This window comes from Brassica napus, chromosome A7, assembly GCF_020379485.1.
Source record: "Brassica napus cultivar Da-Ae chromosome A7, Da-Ae, whole genome shotgun sequence".
Taxonomy (NCBI): Eukaryota; Viridiplantae; Streptophyta; class Magnoliopsida; order Brassicales; family Brassicaceae; genus Brassica; species Brassica napus.
Window position 1 is genome coordinate 8,389,116 of NC_063440.1, and position 21,927 is coordinate 8,411,042.

Below are 21,927 nucleotides of genomic sequence, written 5' to 3' on the forward strand. Positions count from 1 at the left end.
GGGTGTGTACATATCATCACCGAAAAAGTATGAATATAACGTTACCGAAAGAGTGTGAACGTAATGTTACCCGAAGATTGCAAATGTAATGTTACTGAAAGGGTGCAAACATAATGTCACCAGAATATTGTGACTTGCATCATGAAGGATGTTGATCCTAAATGGATGCAAGTGCTTTGCAGTCAAGCATGAGCCTTAATGAATGGAAAAAATTGTTCATGGACGGTGCTATGGACCATGATCCATGGATATAGATCGATGGCTAAGAAAATTTTTTATATGAAGCTACCTAAAGGTCTTGTTGTGTCTTGTAAAAATATAAAGTGTATATGTTTATTTGTATGGGCTAAAGAAAACCCTTTAGAAGTAACATCGAATGTTTGATGAGATTATTTTATCATGTGGTTTAGTTAAACTAATAGGATAAGTGTAGATATAGAAAATTGATGAGTCTGGTAAATAAATAATCATTTGCTTATATGTTGATGACATATTAATTTTTGACACTGACCTTAGACGGTAGAGATTAACAAAGCATTATTGTAAAAAAAAACATTATTGTCATCAAGTTTTTGCAATGAAAAACATGTGGGCGGTGAATGTGATTCTTAAAGTTTGAATCACACATGCAAATAAAGAACTATATTTGATGCAATTTTATTACTGTTAGAAGGTTCTTAAGAAGTTTAATTGTGAGATTATTCTTCAATGAGCACTCCCATGGATGTGAGTGTGAAGCTTGCCTTATACATGACAAGCAATAACACAACTCGAATATTTACAAGTGATGATTGCTCAATGCATGTCATGATGAGCACTATGCCAAATATAGCTTATGATATAAAAATCTTGAGTGGATACACTAGTAATCGTAGTACTCAACAATGACATATCTTAACCAGATACATAAATTTGTTTAGGTTGTCACTTTAATTCTTATTAAATTCATTTTAGCCAGAGAGGCGATCATTTAATCATCACAATCCTTGTGGAATTCCATACAGAAAATATCCAAATTGACAAATTGCGTTAATACCTCTTTTCCAGATGTTAAAGATGAAACCATGTGATAATATTCTAATCTATCTCCACAAATAAATAATATCATATTGGTGTAAACAAAAATTCAATAAAGTCAACCAATCACTCCTTAACCAATAATTTCTTTCCATAAACTCTCAATGTCAATAAGAGACCTGAGAAACTAAAGACTTTACTAAAGTTCATATAATTACAGTTTTGGAATTCAAATAACAAACAGAGAAAATCACGTAATATCATCCAAATTCCAACACAATAGAATGAAATATTATCAATCGTTTGATCTCTTTCTCTTCCTTGACTTAGCCTTCATCATGGGATACACAAAGTTGTTAACGAGGTGTGTTGGTTCATAAAGTGCAATTTTGTTTCCTTGCTCTCGGTCTTTAATACCAAATGTTGGTTAGATTCTCTCATTCTCATAATTGAAAGACACCATGATATAAACTCCATCATGAATATGTTTACTACTACTAGAGTCGCACCAGAAAATAAAATCTTCATTTATCATAAATGCATCCACAATAAAAACTGCGTGAAAACCACAGTACTTAGTATTGTTGCTCGTGGGTCCGCGATAGATGTCTCCCTACGATGAAACAAACACTTTAAAACAAAACAATAAAATCTTTGAAATACAAAATTTCTTTCAAGCCTCTTTACTTTTTTGATATCCCAATATTCTTGAAATACATGTAACAATGCTCCTATTGGTTGCATTTGAAGTATGTTTAAAGCAGCTTTAAAATCCCCACCAACAAAGGTATAGTCCTCTATCCTAATGGTATCCCCTTTATTACCAGAGCTGCCTTCTACGCAATCAAATCTCTCGTTATTTCTTCATTGTTTTTTTATGACCGTATTTTTTATATATTGAAGAGCAGATTCCACTCGAAGCACATGACACTTGTGCCTTCTTTGTTGTATTGTATGAAGCAACCGGTCTCCATGACTTGCATAAAATCCTAGTTCTTTGACACTTAAGCTAACAAACGTATCATCTGAGTTACACAAAATTTCCACATATTTTGGATTTATGAATCTAGGTAACCTGAAATGACCAAACAAGATAGACACACCAATCATTAAATGATCCAAATAGTCATGAACCAAATGTGAAACTCAAATTTTATATTACGAGAAGCAACAATACATAAAAACACCAAATTTAAAGTCATTGAATATAACGTGAAACAAAGTAGTTAACTAATCAAAACAGAATACTCAAATCCAAAAACATGGACTTAGATTTCTTACTTTCCATTCTCATTTACATTTCTTGAATATTTCTTTGATTCTATTTTGACTTAAATTTCTCACTTTTTCCATGTTAGTGACAAATTATTTTTAATTACATTCTTTGAATATGATTATTTCCTTTGTTTATATCACTATTGATTTAGATTTCTTGCTTTCCATGTTTGTAACAAATCATTTTAGTAGTATAATTGACATAAACAATTTTCTTTTAGATATTTTCATGTTTAGTGAGTTTAAATATATTGTTTTGACTCCCTTTCATTTTCATTATGATATGGACTTGGTGATTGTGGTTTTGCTTCCAACATTCCAAACCATGGCGAGATGTTTTCATGGTACAAGTTGAGCAAACGTGTTGGAGGTCGCTACATGTACATGAGTCTGAAGAACTCTTACCGAGGAAGTTGATATTCTTAAAGGGTAAATTTTTTTTACCGAGAAAGTGAAGAAAAGGATAAGAAAGTGAAGCTAGTGATCGTGAGAGAAATGAAATAAAATTGTCTTGTAATGTTGGAGAAACCTATAAAACTCTTTATTAATTACGTTTTGTAGACATTTAGGCTTTTGTTTCAATTTGGGTTGTAGTTGATACAAAAGAACCACTTGGTTTGAGGCAAGTGCAACTCTAACTTTATAGCCACAACCACCAGATATAAATTTTTATAGAACATTTGGTGGTGGATGCTTTTTTGGACTTCTACATTGCAATATAGTGGTTGTGGATGAGTTTAAAAAAACATGTTTAACAAATCCAACTTATGGATACAAAACCAAAGAAGACGAAGAGTCTTCTCTGCATTCGAAACTAGAAGAACTTGGTTGGAAAATGAAAAGTATGTTACGCCATTTTACCACCAGAATTTTGGATTAGATTACAAGGACTCGATCTCCATGTTTGAGGAACTTCAGGTATGATCAAACTTATCAATATAACTAAACGAGATAGCAACACTACAAAAAAATTTCTATTTTTAAAAATTTCATATATACCTCAAGCTCATAATGCAATTGATAATTCATTAATTAGAAATGCAAAACCAAAATCTTATTTATGCTGGTTGTTTTATCCGGATCTGGCTTCTGAGATCATATCTTATTTGAATGATAAAATTCCATAAAAGTTGTTTTGAAGTGCGATAAGTTTAGCTTCATCTCATCTTTATGTCTCTCCATGAATATAGTCTGGTTTAGATTTGGATATTTTTAACTACAATAATAGAATCTAACTAAAATGAGAATTATCAAACTGAAGTGATAATCATAAATATTTATATATCTAGAAATATTAGATATATTTAGTTTTGAAATAATCAAACATCTAAAGTAAAATTTATACATGAAATGTCTTTATCCAAAAATATCTACAATTACTCAAAAAATGAATTGCTAAAATGAATTAACTAAAATTACTAAAATGTATTCATTTAAAATATCTAAACTTATCTGAAATGGTTGGTATTTTTATTGAACTACAAAAATATGAATCAAACTAGAACCAAGGTCAACTCTAATTTTTTTGGATATTAGCGAACTTACAATTTTACAACCTGAATCAAAGACAAAAAAAACTGAAATGGATCAAAATTTTGTAGATATTCAAATGGTTCTTATATCTTGTATCATATATACCCAAAATCAGAAAAAATTTATCCAAACAGAATATCCAAACGCCTATGCCCAATTTAGTAAGATGTGAGCACAAGACTACTTGGCAACAATCTTACTCCAAACTAGTCTCTATCAGATGTGAATGATGAATGAAAATCCAACCTTCATGCCTATGTACACAGCTGTAGTTTTGGCAAGCATCCTCATATCAATTAAATATAAATAATGAGTCAAACAAGCTTACAAAATCATCTTAATCATAGATTAATACATAATACAATATGATTTCTAGAGGTAAAACATTTTTGGAACTCTTTGAGTTTAAGTGTTGCTTCTTAGTTAGCTGCTCATATAACCATCTGCATCATCAAGACCCACCCAACTCATGCAAGCAAATAGAAATTCCCTAAAGTCCACTTTCCCTTTTCTTCCCTAATCCATTTCTTCTGCACCACACAAACCAAAAACAAAATCCAATGAATAATCAATCAAATCCATTTCATCTTAATAAACACATAGACAAGAGATTGTTACATACCGAATCTCATGTAGGTGACATGTTTAGGAGATCTCTCTAGCGGATAGTCTTCATTATTCAATGTCTTTATCACATCAGCCTTGTTCAATCTCCATATGATGAACTAGCGTTATGTTCTGTTATGTTCTATGATTTGCCTTCAGAGCCGTCCCTGAGTTTGGAGTGGCTTAAAGTACAATTACAAATATAAGGCATTTTATATAGATACGAATGATAAATAGTAACACTAAACACTATGCAAGTGCTAAATATATTAAAAAAAATGCTTGACATCACTGAATATCGTTAAAATAGAATGTATGTTGGATAATGACAACTACAATTAATTGGTTTATTGATTATCAGAAAATGAGGGCCTACCTCAAGTCATGGACTTGTTGAGCTCAGGACACTAAGATGTGTCATTCGAGAATGAGAGAGGAAAATAAGTGTGTTTTTGTCATCAACGTTGTTGCTATTACCATACTTATCGTAGTCAGACAAAACAATATAAACTTCACAACATACAAATACTACGTTACAACTACAACCATTGATATACATTCTTCAATCTTCAATCTTCAATCTTCAACCTTCAATCTCTCTCCGGTGTCACTCCCGTCACTCTTCTTGAGCTCAGATTTCCAGCGTACGACCATGCTTTCTCTGATTCACCCAATACCCCCTTTTCTCTAGTGCCGCTCCTATACAGCAGCGGTGCCCTCCTCGGGCTCCTCGATGCTATACTTAGAGAAGGCGTTGCAAATGGGGAACCGTATGGAGAGCATTGCGCAGAGAAAGGTTTCTGAGCAGCAGGCCGACCGTTGAGTCCACCGATGCTGAATAGGGCAGGCGACTCTGTGACAGAGACGGATCTTCTAATGGCATCATCTACATACAGCACATCGTCTATTCTGGCAGTGACGTTGAACGCCATGCTCTCCAACACCCTCGAGTAACTCTCAAGAACGCCATGCCCTACATCCTGCAAAATCACACAAAACTCTAAAATCAGGTAACTATTTTATAATCTACAAGCAAAATTACACTAGTGTAGTTTATTCTACCCTGTTGTACTGGATCTTGTTCATGTCCAGCGTCGTCTGGGGAAGACCAGGGAAACGGATCCTCAGGCTCTGCAAGAGTGTCTCAGCTCTCTGCGCAAGGAACTCATTTCTCTCAGAGTCGTTGACAAGTCCTTTGACCTTGCCACTCCATGAAGATAGCTTTAGCTTCCCCTGATTCTTATGCTTTCTACCCTTCTTCTTCTGCCTCCAAACGTGCACGGCAGCCTCAATCCTGTTGGCGATTTCAAGAGTCTGATGTTCAGATGAGAGATCAATACAGTCCAGGAGACATTCAGGTGAGAACTTGTTTGCAGTTAAGTACTGGTGGATTATCTCTCCAAGACACTCCTTCCCGCTCTGCACCAAGTTTAACAGATATTAAAAATCAAGACCTCAATAAGCCAACGGAGAGAAGCTGCATGCATATATATACCTTGGGCAATGTCTCCAAATAAGGGTCAGGTATCTCCATTTCGGCGAGCACACCGGCGTTAATAGCCAATGCAGCCTTGAGTATCTGGTTAGCAAAGTCCCGACACTGCTGGAGTTTCTTCCTCGTCTCTTCCGACAAACCATTAGGTGGAACCTTAGGGCAAGGCAGCCACCACTTCTCCTCCTGCCTAAAGGAAGGACGACCACAGCCGCCGCCACGGGAAGCTGGAGAGTCGAAGGACTCCTTTTCACAATCTCCAAGACCAATCCCACGATCAGTATACCAGAACTCAGTGTCTGAAAAACCGTCGAGCATATCAATCAACATTGCATCGAGCTTCTTGAGAGCAGGAAGGTTGGCGTAGAGATCAGAACGAGGGCGAGTCTCCATGATCTCGTAAGTCCCACCTCCTCCAGGGAACTGCTGCGTAGAAGGAATGAGCTCAACAATGGAATCACATACACAGAGTAACCATTCAAGCTCTCTACGCCACATTGCCTTCTTCTGTGGAGCAAGAGGCTCAAGTCTCCATAGCTCACCAAACACAGTCGCTGTAATCAATTAAACTAGTTGAATGAATACATAAGAATAGTATCTTTAAAAACATAAAGAATGGTTCTATATGTTACCAGAGAGATTGGTAATGGCGTTGGAGATTGCAAGAGCTGTACAAACACCTTTACCCCCTCCAGACATGTCTTCTCCGAGAAGCAGCTTAGCAAATCTCTCCTTCATCATCTCAATTTCTAATTCCAAATAAGGAAACCCTAATTTACTTTATCCTAATTTAGCAATAATACATTTTTTTTTCACTTACCAGATAAGTCGCTGCCTTGTTTCTCTGACTTGTCATCCCAGACAACGTCTTTGCCGCCGATGACCGGAAGCATGACAGGCGCCGGGAAGTAAAACCTACGGGGGCTAGAGGCTTCTCCGAAGAAGCTGCTTGAACTCTCCGACTGGCAGCTAACGTCGGCGCTGGGGCTGTAGCTTCCGCATCTCTCGGAAGAGCACTCTTCGTCTTCCTCCGAAGATAGACTTGCCATTTTTCTCGGATCAAGAAATTAGCGACAGCATTTACTGGGGGAGAGAGAGAGACAGATAAGGAAGTGGATCTAGTTTTGCAATTGTGAAGAGATAAGTGGACTGAGAGTAAAGCTACCTACTCGACGAGGATGACGAGGAGTCACTACTTTTCTGCCGTTTTTTCTTTTCATACTAGCAATGCATGCCGTTCTCCTGTTTATTTTAATCTTTTTTCTTCCTCTTTTGTTTGGAAGTGGTCGGTCGGTGACTTGCTATGCGGGATCCCCTTGCTATGCTTGTAATAGCTGTTAAGAATATTTTTCTTTAGAAAAAGAACTGTTTAAACTTTACATTAAAAATTAGTTTTTTGATGCATACAATGTTTATAATTTACATAAATTATGTTTAGCACTTACATAAGAATTTTTTTTTTTTTTGCTAAACTGTAAATATCATAAATGATTAAAGATTTTACAATGTAATAATCTAAAGCTCTGTTCCAACCCGACAAAAAAAAAATAAAAACAAGCTGGAACACATTCAAACTCAGGACATCACTATCCTCACAGCCACAATTGCATTAATGACCTGAAACCTTTGCGAAATCTTCTTGCTGAGATGATGTTTCTCATCTCTCTATCGATTGCTTTGAACACAAGAGAAGCCGGTACCCAGACTTTGTTGTGGACAACGTTGTTCCTCTGCTTCCATAAGTGAAACACCACCAATTGACATGCTAGCTTGCGCAGTAGGGTAACCACATAAGAAATTAGCTTTTTGATGCAAGAATTTGAGTGTTTTCAAGTCTTTTATTAGTTTTGTTATTGTTGACTGTCCTCTAAAATTTGTTAATATATCACATGAGTGAGCTACATGACCAACACTAGATGAGTGTATTATACTATGACACATTTTATGAGTTTTGGGTACATGATTGTGGATTGTGGGGGTGTGGGTATCAAGCAACAATATGTTTTCTTTTGACAGTTTGACGAGTTCAGAATTCATCTATTTATCTTTTCCAATAGGCTTACATTCTTTGCTCTCATCTTATAACAACAAGCTACTCTCCATTTCAAAGGTATTTTTGGAAAGAAATGAACAAATAGAAACACAAAATGTTTACAGCTACTAAAGTAAGCTATTTGTCGTTACATTACAACACCGTGAAGATCACCGGAAGCCGTAGGGGAGAAAACGAGGCAACACTTTTAGGGATTTCTTGGTTAAGAGAAAGGGTAAAGGTTTCCAGATATCAATTGAATTAGTCAACACCTTTAACTTGAATGGTTTTCCCATTCGCCATGAAAACGTTGAAATTATTGTGAGGTTGCTAAAAGTATCCAGACATCAACTACAATGAGATCATTATTGATAATTGATGCATGCTACTTGTAGCCAAACAAGAGCTGTAAAAAATATTCATACATCCCTTTGTATTTCTTCCCGATGGGATCTCTCTTTTAACAATAGGTTTTACAGGTCCACATGCATAACTTGTTTGAAAAATTCCATCTAGAGATCTAAATAAAACATTTACTTACTTCTCTCTTCACTGATTTTACCTTATGAGAGTTTCAGTCCAACTTTGATCTATTGGTCCAAATATTAGTATCACTATGTTTTCTTGATGATACATATTTTTGTATGTGGATGATTTTTCCTGTTACATTTATGCCATGTGACACGGCATCACCCGTATTATTGAAATGGTCCCGCGTATTATCTCATCGCCTAACCAGTACGGCCATGTTCGAGGCATCTCGAGACTTCTAGTCGGAATGTTCAATCAGGCGATTGAAGGCATCCATGTACCAGTAGAAGGTTTAGCAGCTACCAAGAACTACAAGGAATGCCCTATTTACCTAAAATGTGAAAAACATCTTAATGCATATAAATGATTGGACGATTAGTAACTTCATGTATAAATTAAAACTGAGTTGAATTATTAATTATAAACTGATTTAACGTGTAGTAAAATAATGTGATAAAGACTAATTTTATATGAAGAGTTTTTTGTTCAAATATAAGTTATCATTTTGCCAAGACAATTTCTCTACTATATAAGTGGTATCATATGTTACTGAAAATAAATTCAAATAAATATTGATTTTTATGTAAGAGTTAAAAATATTATTGAGTAAAAATTAAAAACATTGTGTTATTCAAAAAAATAAATTTAAAATTAAGTTAGCTTACTAAGTAATTTTTGTTGAAAAAAACATAAATATCTAATTACTGAAAACTAACAAGTAAAAAGCAAAATGTGAAATGGAAAATGTGAAATGGAAAAGGATGATTCAACTACTAAATCATTTTTTAACATTAATTTTTAGTTAGCAATTTTACAAGTAACACAACGCAATATTCTAAATCAACCATTATTCATTCTAACTCAATCTTAGACTTATAATTTTCAATATAATTCATGGTTGGTAACATATACAGTATAACTTCTTTAAATTAATATTTTATAAATTAATATACACCAAATTAAGTTTTTGGTTTAATTAGCATATCGATAAATTAATATCTCTATAAATTAATAAAAAAATTATAGTTTTGGTGTAGACCCAAGATTATTAATTTATAGAGGTTTCACTGTATGTTATTGATACGTCATATTTTTTCCCTTAAATCTAACAATAATAACTCACGTTACCAAAACAAAGCTTAAAAATAATTATTAGTCATCATTAACTTTTGTTGCACTCACTAGTTATTAAAATTGATTGATGAAAATAGTCTTCTGAAGAGAATCTACCATTCTTTGAGTTATAGGTCTTTGAGTTATATGTCATGATAATGATTTGAACTATTTATTAAAGACTTACATTTTCATTTATCTCTCTTTAATTCTTTGTTCTTCATTGCACAAAAGTTGCATATATTTTGGATTATTAATGAATCATGGTTAGAGAAATTTGAAAAGACCAAACAAAATGGACAAACCAATCATTAAACGATCCACATAATCATAAACTAAAAGTGAAACTCAAATCTTATAATACGAGAAGCAACAATAAATTAAAACACTAAATTCAAAGTCATTGAGTACAAAGTGAAACAAAGCCGCTGACTAAAAACTAAAACAAATTACTCAAATCCAAAATCATGGACGTATATTTCTCACTTTTCATCCTCATATTACATTTTCTGAATGTTCTTTTGATTCAATTATTGACTTAGATTTCTCAAATCGAAAAGAAAAGCATAGACTTGGATTTCTCACTTTTCACTCTCAATTACATTTCGTTAATGTTTCTTTGATTCAATTATTGAATCAGATTTCTTACTTTCCTTCCATGTTAGTGACAAATTGTTTTAGTCCTATAATTGACATAAACAATTTTATTTTAGATATTTCTCATCTTTAGTATGTGTAATATATTGTTTTGATTTCCCATTTCATTTTCATTATCACAAGTACTTAATGATTGTGGTTTTGCATCCAACAATCCAAACCATGATGAAATGTTTCTATTCTATAAACTGATTAAAAGCGTTGGATATTGCTACATGTACCTAAGTTTGAAGAACTCTTGCGAGGCTAATCATCTATACGTCCAAAAGGAAATACAAATTGAAACCGATCAAAATTTTAACATATCCGGAAAGTACTATGCTTTCTTTATCCAAAATACCAAAAATCAGAAGAATCAATTCAAACAGAATATTCACACACACATGCCCAATCTGGTAAGATGTGAACTCAAGATTAGTTGCAACAATCATATTCCGGACTGGTATCTATCAGATGTGAGTGATGAACAAATGCAACCTTCATGATAGATCTAACATAACATAATCAAGCTCTGATGTCGTATTTGTACAATCTATAGATTGGCAAATGTCTCTTATCAATTAAACATAAATAATAAGTTAAACAAGCTTGCAGAATCATCTTAATCATAGATTGGTACATAAGAAATATGGTTTCTAGTAGTAAATATTTATGAAACTCTTTCGGTTTAAGTGTTGTTTCTTAATTAGCTGGTCATATAACCATCTACGTCATCAAGACCCACCCAACTCATGAAAGCAAATAGAAACTCTCTGAAACCCACTTTCCCTTTTCTTCCCCAATCCATTTCTTCTGCACCACACAAACAAATTAAAAGGAGGATAGACAGAATCCAGTTAGTAATCAATCCGTTCCATCTGAATAAACGCATAGACAAGAGATTGTTACATACCAAATCTCATGTTGGTGACATGTTTAGGAGATCTCTCTAGCGGATAGTCTTCATTATTCAATGTCTTTATAACATCAGCCTTGTTCAACTTCCCTTTGCCATCTTTGTCCAAAAACAAGAACACTTCCACTATCGGATCAAATATAGATTCAACCAACTTCGGACCCAACTCTCTCGATTCCTCCTAAGAAACACAACAACAAGATTTAGTTACTCTCAAACATTTAATCTATCTATCATCACATCTGGTTGATTATTACCTCTCTCGATTCAGACGAAGGTTTAGCTAGAAGATAAATGAGACAAAGAAGAACAATAAACTCATTGAACTGTATCCCTTTGCTTCCATCAACATCACACCATCCATATAAACCTTTCACTTCTTCATCCGACAAACTCATCAGCTTTAGTTCCTCTAGGCACTTCTTCAGCTCCTCCATATCTATTGTCCCGTTTCCATCTTGATCTGCAAATTTCCAGTAAAAAAAAAAAAAGTTAAAATCTCTATGAATCTTGAAAGATTAAAGAAAACGTTACCATAGGACTCAAAAACGTTTCTGATGTTTCTTAATCCCTCTTTCAGCTTTGGAAACATCATGATGATTGAATCCATTGACTTTAAACTCCGGTGTCCCGGATAATACCTCCGGCTCTCCACCATTTTCCGTTCAAGCTTCGCATCCAGCTCAGCATACTTCTTGTTGCTCTCCGAGTTTACACAGCAGCAGAGCATACTTCCTAGGCAGGTTTTGTATTTCAAAAGTATGCGTTAAACCAAATAAAAGTTGATAGAGATTAGAAAAAAACAAGATCTCAGTCATGTTACTTATGGATGAGCGGGACAAGACGTAGCAGATTAAGTAAAGCATAAACAATCATGACGAAAAGCATTACGAATAGTAGCAAAGCTAAAGGCTCAAACCTTGGTGGCACTTTCATCATTTCAATAATTACTTATTCTATCTCTTTTGTTTCTTTATAGTTTCTGCTCTCAACCCCTTTTAATAAAAATAAGGCAAAGGTTTAAGGAATCACTAAAGCTTCAACATCAAATATATACATGACAAGTTTTGTATCAGAATAATACAATCCCCTCCAAAGCAAGTGAAGAAGTCTCTCTCTACCTTAATCAAAATCTTTAACCAATGGTACTACTACTAGGCCACCAAGCTTCTTCATACCCAAGGCCCATATTGTCTCCACGATGTCGGCTTCTTCACCGATGCAGCAGAAACCGAGCTTCCATTGGTGTTGGAAGTCAGAGAGCTTTCTACTGAGCAGTTGGTTGTGATGCTTTTGTGGTCTATTGCTGCTACTGCAAGCTCGGACAGAGATGGCATCATCATCATCTTTGTTGCGTCGAAGAAAGGAACTGTGGTGCTATTGGAGACTTTGATGGCTAGCTCTGATAGCTCTTCCCTAGCTACCTCAAGCCCAGCAAAAGTAGCAGCTTGCTCGTCAAAGGCCTTGCAAGCTTTCTCAAGAATCGATTGCAGGTACTTCCCTTGTTTGCCTCTATCCTAAGCTGGAGCCTGCCCATACTACAAAGGTTATGACCAATTGGTTCATTCTCAAGGGTGGTTTGTTTGGATCTTCTAGTTCAAAAGCTAACCTCCAATAGCTCGTGTAGTCTTCTGTGGACTTCCATCTGAGCGCGTAGAGCTTCAGTGACTTGGTAACCCCTGGTTTGCATACAAATAAAGAGGTTTTGTAACACTGTAATTCGCTGAAAGCAAATCAGTAAGATGAACCTGTGTCCTGCTGACTCTCCCAAACACAAGACGCTGCATCATCATCAAGTTCACAGAATTAGTGGACGTTACGAAATATGGACACACAGCTGAAATTCATCAAAACAGGGTTCCACTACCACACTAGATTTTATCTTTGTTTCTTTTTTTTTTTTTTTTCTAAATCGAGTTTTCTTTAACAATCGGCTCTAAAACCATAAGGAGATTACTTCTGGCAACACCAGTGAGGAAACGATAGAGTACATTGGGCATCACACATGATATAACTAATGAGGATCCAAATAGCCAAATGAATAAAAAGTGGAACAAAGAGCTTCACAAACAAAAAGGGTGAACTGGATAGATACGAAATTTCTGTTGAGCAAAACACATACAAAGTTGTTGGGATAACATATGGAACACTTGGGAAGCTAAACTGAAACTTAAACTCCAGTCAACAAAATCTCTTATCAAATCTCGGAGTCTCATAAGCTAAATATCTCTAGTTAGAAACCAACCACACGACTGTGGAATCAGTTTGTTAACCTGAAGATGTGATTTGAGGTGGTAGAGGGTGAGACCTTTCACTCCCATCGTTCTCATGATAGTTTTGGGCGTCGCTTCTGTAAAATATGAACAGACAGGGGTCTCTCCTCCAGTCGAGTAGGATCTTAATTACAGAAAGCAAGAAAAAACAAACTTTGAAATATAATGATACTGACACTGATTATTACATTCTTGATTATAATCCTAAAAAAAAGGAAATAAATTTATAGACTGCAAGTCTTGTAAGATACCGACTCAAGTCTCATTATAGAGTATAGGCGCAGAGAAAAGAGAACACTTTTCATCAAGACAAGATCCAAAAAAGACAGTAACAAAACTAGAAAAAGGTAGTACTCACTATCGGGACCGCCGAGCTGCGTGACGGCGTCAACGAACCTCTCGTGGAGCTCATCCGTCCACCGGAGACGGGGTTTGGGGTCAGTGGTTAAGATTGTGGGGTCCCGGATCCGGGTCAGGGCTCGGGTTCTTTTTCTGACAGCGAAGACGAAGAGACGGGTGGGTGGATGGATTTGGACGTACACCACTCTCTCTATCAATTATCTTTCCGATATATTATAGCCTAGACATGTTTTCATCATAATTATTTGCTCGCAGAGGTACTTTGATTAATTTAGGATAAATATTAGTTATATAAGATTACGTAATTATTTGAAGTGAGATATTTTATGAAATATTTTTTAAATAAATAAGTATTTTTAAAAATAATAACGAAATATGTGTAAAATATATTTTAAAGACTTAATCATTAGAAATGAAAAATATTTATTTTTATTGATTCAAATTTGATACATATTTTTTAGAAAATTGAAATTAATATATATCTATTTTATATGGCATGCATTTTCATTATATATATATATATATATTTGTTATCTAAATCTAATCTATTAAAATAGAGTCCTACTTTTTATCTACTTAAAAATGTTGTCATTTAAATTTGGACCTATTCAATTCTTACTAGAAAATATATGACATTCATTACTATTAGATTAACATTACAAAATATATTTCCCCTCTAACAAAAAATATTCTGTCGACTACCCATAATACACTAACATCAAAATACGCTAACATAGTTATATTTGAACCTTCACCTTTATAAGTTCAAGCATGAATAAATTATATTTGAATCTTTCAAAGTTCATTAATACAACTGTGTCTAATCCTTTACGCTATATTATAATTAATACAAACATTTACACAATATGTATACACACATTTCATTTGTTTTTTCCTCTCCTCATTGTCTCATGTTTGAATCTATGAAAGTTGGGTAAGTCCTCATTAGAAATAATCTGATATATAGACATTTGCTACTTCTTCTCCATGACTTCTCTTCGTCATGAATAAAAATAAATATTTTGGTTCCATGCAAAGAGAAATGAAAACAAATGCATAAACATTTATCATTCATGCATATTAGAAAAACTCAGTGTTCTAAAATACGGTTGGTACACCCGTATATACACTGTTCAGTAGTACACTGTAATGTTTTTTGGTAACAGCAGAATAATATGGTTATGGTTTATAAAGTATTTATACGGTATTTATAAAGCGTTTAAATGACGAATAGTTTTTTTTTTCAAACTTAGATTCTAACAATCTTAACTAGACCAAACAATAAATTTTCTATCATTACGCTAACAAAATTTAAAAAAAAGTGATTTTTATTTCATCTTCTTATAGTTTTTAAAGCTCTAACAATATTATCTAAAATAACCAAATCGTTTCCTAAAATATGCTAACAAAAAAAAAAACAGAAACAATTACTTTAGAACCACGATGAACTTTAGATAACTAACTTAATATTGTTAGAATTACTATCAAGTATCAATCAAAGAATCTTTTGTAAATCTAACCTAGACAAACGATAATAACAAGAGGTCAAGATTTATTAAACATCTACCATATCTCATAATAGGTTATATAACAAATTTTAACCTTTGTTACGTTTAATATTTATAATTTTGAACTTATTTTCTAACAATATGATGAAGATTTAATTATTTTCATTTGCAAATCAGTTACTTTTTTGTCAACAAAATGATAAAAGCGTGATTTTAGTCAAGACTAAAATCAAGATTTTATCATTTTGTTGACAAAAAAGTAACTGATTTGCAAACCACCCAATGTAAATATATAAATTTATGTTTTTGAAAATATAGTAAGTTCATATGTATCCGACTAAACTGTAATAATAACTTTTTGCAAAGTAATTTTTTTAATATTGTTTAATAAATATGATGTCCAACTACATACATAATGATAATTTTACATGATAAACTATGGTTCAAAATCCATTTAAATAATATAATTTATTTATTTAGGGTCCTACTTATATTTATTGATAAAATGTTGTCATTTGAATTTTGGATCTATGCACTTTTTCGTTAATGATAAATTAGATTGGATATTAAATATATAAATCTGAAAATTCTGTTACACTAATTCATTTTGCTTACCAATTATTTGAAAATCAACAAACATGACCGATATTTTTACCAAGTGACATTTAGTTTCGACATACAAAAATATCTATCTCTAAATATGACATACACAATACAATATAGTATACCTAAAATCATTTTATTATGTCTCTTTATATTTCTCACTGCTACGTAGACTAATTCGAGCATTTTATTTATCAAGATTTTAATGTATGCGATGGTAATTTATAACTGGTGCTATAGAGAATTGGTTTAACTAAGCTATTGTCTATTTTATACGTATAAATCAATCTATTGGTAGCATATAAGGTTAGATGCAGGTAACCAATATTAAATATTTCAAGCACGAAATGTTTAAATTATGTTTTTGACATAGATTTACTGGAACAAATTCATCCTAATATTCTAATAAAAACAAAATAATTACATTAAAAAAGATTTACTAACAAAACAAATAAGTAAATGAACTACAAACTATATATTCTAGATTAAAATTTAATGAAACTGTAAAAAAATTCTAACACCATTTTATAAAAAATAATCCTGCGTTTTAACGCGGGTTAGAATCTAGTATCTATTAAATAAGGGGGAGTGATTGGAATGAGCTGTAGCTTTATGTTTTTTTACTGTAGAATTTAAGCGGTAGATTTATTTTGATGTAACTTTGTAAAACACTACTAGATTTTGACCCGCGCTTCAAAAACGCGGGATCGATTTCATAGTCCATAATTATTTTTTAAAAAATTCTAATTTTGTATATAATTAATAGATTTTAAAGTTTCATGTACATCATTTTCTTAAGTTTTTTTAGGTGAGTAATTTTGTGGACCGTGAGAAGAATTCTTAATATGCACTATGTTAGAGGTGGGCATTTGGATACATGTTTCGGTCTATTTGGAATTTGGTTTATTGATATAGAGATTTTATTTTTATTCGGGTATATATAAATTTTGATTCATATTTGGTTTAGATATTTGTGAGTTTGGTTCGTGTACAAATATCCGTTTAAATTAAGTAAACAAAATAAAAAATCTAAATATAATTTAAAATCCTTAAAATCCAAAATAAAAATTGTATATGACATAAAATTTTGAATATTTAAAATCCTTAACATGAAATTGGTTCAGTTTGGATATTAGATGGGAAACCAGTAGGTATTTAGTGTATTTTCCGTGTTTAAAATATTTTGACTATTTTAGATATTTATTTTCTACTATTTTTTTTATTTTCAATTATTTTTTTGAAAATTTCGAATATTTTTGAGTATTTTATATATTTTGAATACTAAATAAAAATAATTCACTTGCAAAATCTACATTTTCTATTGAGTCGACCACTCTTCTGACCTGGACCGGTTATGAACCAAAGTTTGTTGTTTAAAAAAATGAATATATTTAAACATATAAATATGATTTGAATATTTTTTAGCACTGAAAATATTTTGGTTTGAACCAAATTTGGTTATGCTTCTTCATATACCAAAGTTTTGGACCCGTTTGAATATTTTACCAGCTTCGATTAAAAATTGGTATAACTTTTTATTCAGTTCAGTTTTTCGGGTTTGAATATTTTTCTCAGCCTAAACCATGTGGTTTTCCTAAATTAAATATTAGAAATTTAGATGAGATAAAATATTAGGGATGTCATTTTTAATTTTACCACACCAGTAATTTTTAATATATTTTCTACGAAGAAATTTTTACTTTTTTGGGAATATATTACATTTGCTAATAATATTGTAAATATAATTTTTTTTTATTTTCTTAAAGTAGTCACTTTAGGTTTAATATATTGTGTTGATTCATAATTTTTTTTACGTAATAATATGTGTCCATATAAAATATTAAATATTTAATATTCTATATTTAAATTAATATTCATATAAAATAATCTATTATTAAGATATAAATTCTATTTTGAAATAATATCTGTAGTATTATAAGTGAATATCTATACTATTATAAGAGAATAATTTTAAAAAGTCCACTTACAATTATGTTGATAACCTGTTCGCAGTACTAAGAGAACCATGCAACCAAGTAATGAGATATTTATAATGTAGCACTAAACATGATGGATACGAAGAGGTATTATCTTTTTGTTCAAATAGCTATTGGATGAGATCTATGAGATTCAAATATTAGTACAAACATGGTTCGGTTCATTGATATAAGATAGGTCATATAAATGTTAATAGTGCACTACGAATAATAAGGTCAAGTGGAGTCAATCACATTCCATAAATGTAGGAGAGTATATATATTGAATAATGCATGTAATTATAAACTTTGGTTGTATCTAATAGGTTGGACTAAAAAATGAAAAGGTCCAAACAATTTTTATAGGTAGATTCTTTTGGACTCCTTCTCTTTTAATAGTATTGATTTTTTACGACCATATTTTAGTTTTGTAGAGATTTTTTTGCTGTGAGATTTTTAAGGAAATGAAAGCTCGATTGGTTGACATATATGGGTTTTAGACTAAATTTTGGTTGTCTAAAGCATCTGCAACCACAATTGATCACTCCCAAGATTTCCTATTATACAATATATGATTATTTGTATTTTTATAATAAATAAATAAATTATTGACCATAAAATTTTGGGTTTTTCCAAAAAAAAAACCTCAAAATAGTTTTTTTTTTTACAATTTTATCCGCAATCTCAAAAACCCACGGGTCAAACCATTAAGTGATAGTCAACCCGCAATATAATCTTCCATCGTGTATATGTATATTTGATTGTGTATAATTTTAATGATACTCAATACTAAGTCGTTTTGATATCTAAACTATTAAAACTGAAGTACAAATAAATCATAACCCTAAGTTTTTCTCAATAATTACTATCCAATGCCATTGACTTTATAAATAGCAATTTCCATAAAAATTGTTAAGAAATTGCCTAATATTTAGCTATCTAATAAATTTAGAAGATATGCAATCATTCATTTATTTAAAAAATCAAAATCAAAAAGTCAATTTTGCAATCCATAAAAACTATAAAATAAATTAAATGATCAGATTAATTTATTGGTTTATTAAAAATTAAATTAATCAAAATCGTTTAAAAATTTCAGAATAATAAAACTAACTCAGTTATATTTAGTTAATTAGCATCTTCTAATTTAATTAGTACAATAATGTATATATTTAATTTTTAAATGTTTACAAAAATTAAAAACAAATACTCGTGCGGAGGCACAGATCAAGATCTAGTTAGTTTTTAATAAGAAAACTTGCAAAATAAAGAGTCGAACCCTACGCCTCTTGAAAAAACAGTCCAACACCTTATCAACTTTGCTACACGCTTCTTGTCAACTTTAGGAGCACATATACTTATAATCATACACAAAATGAGAGATTATATGATTTCAATTTCTGGGTAATTTTACTCGAATCAGCAAAAGCTTCGAGAGATTGGAGATGGTTGAACTAGGTCGATTATAATGCTCTCGTCGCATGGTTATACACGAATGTGATGTTGAATGCTCGCTGCTACTAAGACAACTTTGTGAAAGAAAATATTGGTCTTTTTTGTCATTAATAATATAAAAACAGAAAAAAAACAGACTCTCTATCAAGACCAAATTGAGAATTTTGTATTTATGTGAATGACATAGGAAGGCTGCTTTTGCGTAAGACTTTCCATCCATGTATTTTGAGTTCGTGGCACATGTATGATTACAAAATGTCAAATTTCTCTTTGCTTCGCTGAGCTATTCCAAATTTAGTGTACATGCAGGCTAATATGTTATAAATATCACGTACGTGTAGTTATCAGAAGGTTATCATGCATTCCACAACCCAGTTAAAGGATTCAAATTCCCAGTGTAGGAGTGTGAGGCAACTCCTTGTATTCCAAACTATACTGCATACTCAATTTTAAATATGATCTAGCAAAGAAAGCTATGGTTTGGGAAAAAAAAAAGCTCAGGCTTGATGGAAATACATTTAGGCTTCAAATTGGTACTCATCTTTAACTTGAGTTCATCCAATTTATACATTTTTACATATTGGTATTGTTCATACGTTTTTAAGCATTTTAATCCGTATGAATCCGGTTAAACTTGAATGTTTTTGTAATAGTCTAGATCCTCAATTCAAGTTTTTATTTTATTTCATATAAATATAAATAAATCGAAGATGTGTAGAAGCTTTGTTATTGATTTATAGGCGTAGGACTATAAGAAGTTTTATATATTACTAGAGTTTTTTTCCGTGCGTATGCTGAAATATTTAACAGTTTAACTTTTATATAAATTGTATTTAATTTTAGATTTAGTATTGTGAGTTTAGAGTTATGTATTATTTGTATATGCGGCTTGAATCATCTATTTTTTTATTAAATCGAAAGTGTATCATAAATAAATGCATAGTAAGAAAAAGTCCTCCAAACACTTAAAAATATCTAAGTTTGTGTCATAACTTGAAATCGGTTGTTTTATGTGGTTTTAGGTAGGGGAGTCAAAATAGATAAAAGTTAATGGGTCAACCCAAACCAATCTAAACCATGAATCATAATAAGAAAAAGAATTGAGTATAAATGGATTAATAGATAAAATAGGTAAATGGATTTATTGGATTGGGTCAAGGGTCATTGCCAAAATTATCATTTTCAAAGTATTATTTTTTATGTTTACATTAACCACTTTTACTCTCATCTTTAGTGATTGGTAAAAGACATTTATAACCATTTTATTAACTTTAACAAAAAAAACATATGGTCAACTAATCTAAATTTAAAACAACAATTTTAAACCCTAAATCATCAACTCTAAACCCTAAACCATGAAATATCAACTCTAAACTCTAAACTCTGAAACATCAACTCTAAACCCTAAACCCTAAATCTAAACTTAACACATCTACTCTAAACCCTAAATCATCAACACTAAACCCTAAACCATGAAACATCAACTCTAAACCCTAAACCCTGAAACATCAACTCTAAACCTTAAACCTTCAAATCTAAACCCTAAAACATCAACTCTAAACCTTAACGTAAACCCTAAACCCTATATTTTCTGAAGTTCGAACCCTAAACCCTAAAACCCTATACCTTCAAATCTAAACACTAAAACATCAACTCTAAACCCTAAACGTAAACCCTAAACCCTAAAACCCTAAAACATCAACTCTAAGGTTTAGGGTTTAGAGTATAGGGTTTAAAGTTGAAGGTTTAGGGTTTAGAGTTGATGTTTTAGGGTTTATGGTTAATTTTTCAGGGTTTAGGGTTTACTTTTTAGGGTTTAGGGTTTAGTGTTGATAGTTAAGAGTTTAGTGTTGATGTTTTAGGGTTTAGAGTTGATGTTTTAGGGTTTAGAGTTGAAAGTTTTGGGTTTAGGGTTTAGACTTGATGTTTCGAGGTTTAGGGTTTAGAGTTGATGTTTCAGGGTTTAGGGTTCGTATTTAAAAAAAAAAGGGTTTATGATTGATGGTTTATTGTTTAGGATTCGTATTTCAAAAAAAAATATAGAGTTTAGGATTGATGGTTTAGGATTTAGAGTTGAGTTTTAGGGTTTAAGGTTTGAATTTTGAATAGTATAATTCGAAAAAAGTTTAAAAATTTTTAAAAATTATCTTTTATTTATTTAAATATTTATTTATTATATATAAAGAATATGGGCGTAAGAATCTTTTGCCAACTTAATAAAAAATGTATTTTTAAAAATGTTTCTTTAATGTTGTTAAAGATAAAAAGTGGTAGCATGAAAGTGATAAACATAATTTTCCATTGGGTCAAAATGGTTTGAATTATAATGGATAATCAGTTATCCATAACCAAACCAATAAAAATATATGAATAGGGTGAACATCCATGGACAGGTAGATGGTTCTCAAAAGGAGGAAATGAGGTTTCGATTAAATCCATATGCTAGCTCTTCCGACATATGTTATGTCTACATTTCTGTTACCGGTGGAGATATGTGAAAACCTCGCAAGTGCCATTGCACAATTTTGGTGGAGTTCGAATCTCCCAAAGGGAAGAATTCATTGGGCCAAATGGGAATAAATCTGTTTACGAAGGGAAGAG

General features: G+C 32.0%; 2 protein-coding genes and 1 pseudogene across 3 annotated transcripts; all 3 read right to left on the reverse strand.

Moving 5' to 3' along the window:
- Window positions 1–4,880: 4,880 nt before the first annotated feature.
- On the reverse strand, window positions 4,881–7,083 carry LOC106450583 (rop guanine nucleotide exchange factor 1-like). The gene is made up of 5 exons (XM_013892264.3): window positions 6,744–7,083; window positions 6,556–6,672; window positions 5,927–6,477; window positions 5,494–5,850; window positions 4,881–5,411 (listed from the first exon to the last, which is right to left on the reverse strand). The coding sequence occupies exons 1-5, from the start codon at window positions 6,970–6,972 to the stop codon at window positions 5,022–5,024; spliced, it is 1,644 nt and encodes a 547-aa protein (XP_013747718.1). The 5' UTR covers window positions 6,973–7,083; the 3' UTR covers window positions 4,881–5,021.
- Window positions 7,084–10,793: 3,710 nt separating this feature from the next.
- On the reverse strand, window positions 10,794–12,191 carry LOC106450584 (probable calcium-binding protein CML22). Of its 2 annotated transcripts, XM_013892265.3 has the most exons (5): window positions 12,071–12,191; window positions 11,686–11,886; window positions 11,409–11,614; window positions 11,149–11,332; window positions 10,794–11,048 (listed from the first exon to the last, which is right to left on the reverse strand). In XM_013892265.3, exons 2-5 carry the CDS (start codon window positions 11,879–11,881, stop codon window positions 10,942–10,944), a joined length of 693 nt encoding a protein of 230 aa, XP_013747719.1. In that variant the 5' UTR covers window positions 11,882–11,886; window positions 12,071–12,191; the 3' UTR covers window positions 10,794–10,941. The 2 variants fall into 2 exon arrangements, with proteins under 2 accessions (XP_013747719.1, XP_048592499.1); XM_048736542.1 differs by lacking the exon at window positions 12,071–12,191 and having other exon boundaries at window positions 11,686–11,968.
- LOC106450585 lies at window positions 12,171–14,020 on the reverse strand (annotated as a pseudogene).
- Between the last annotated feature and the right edge of the window lie 7,907 nt (window positions 14,021–21,927).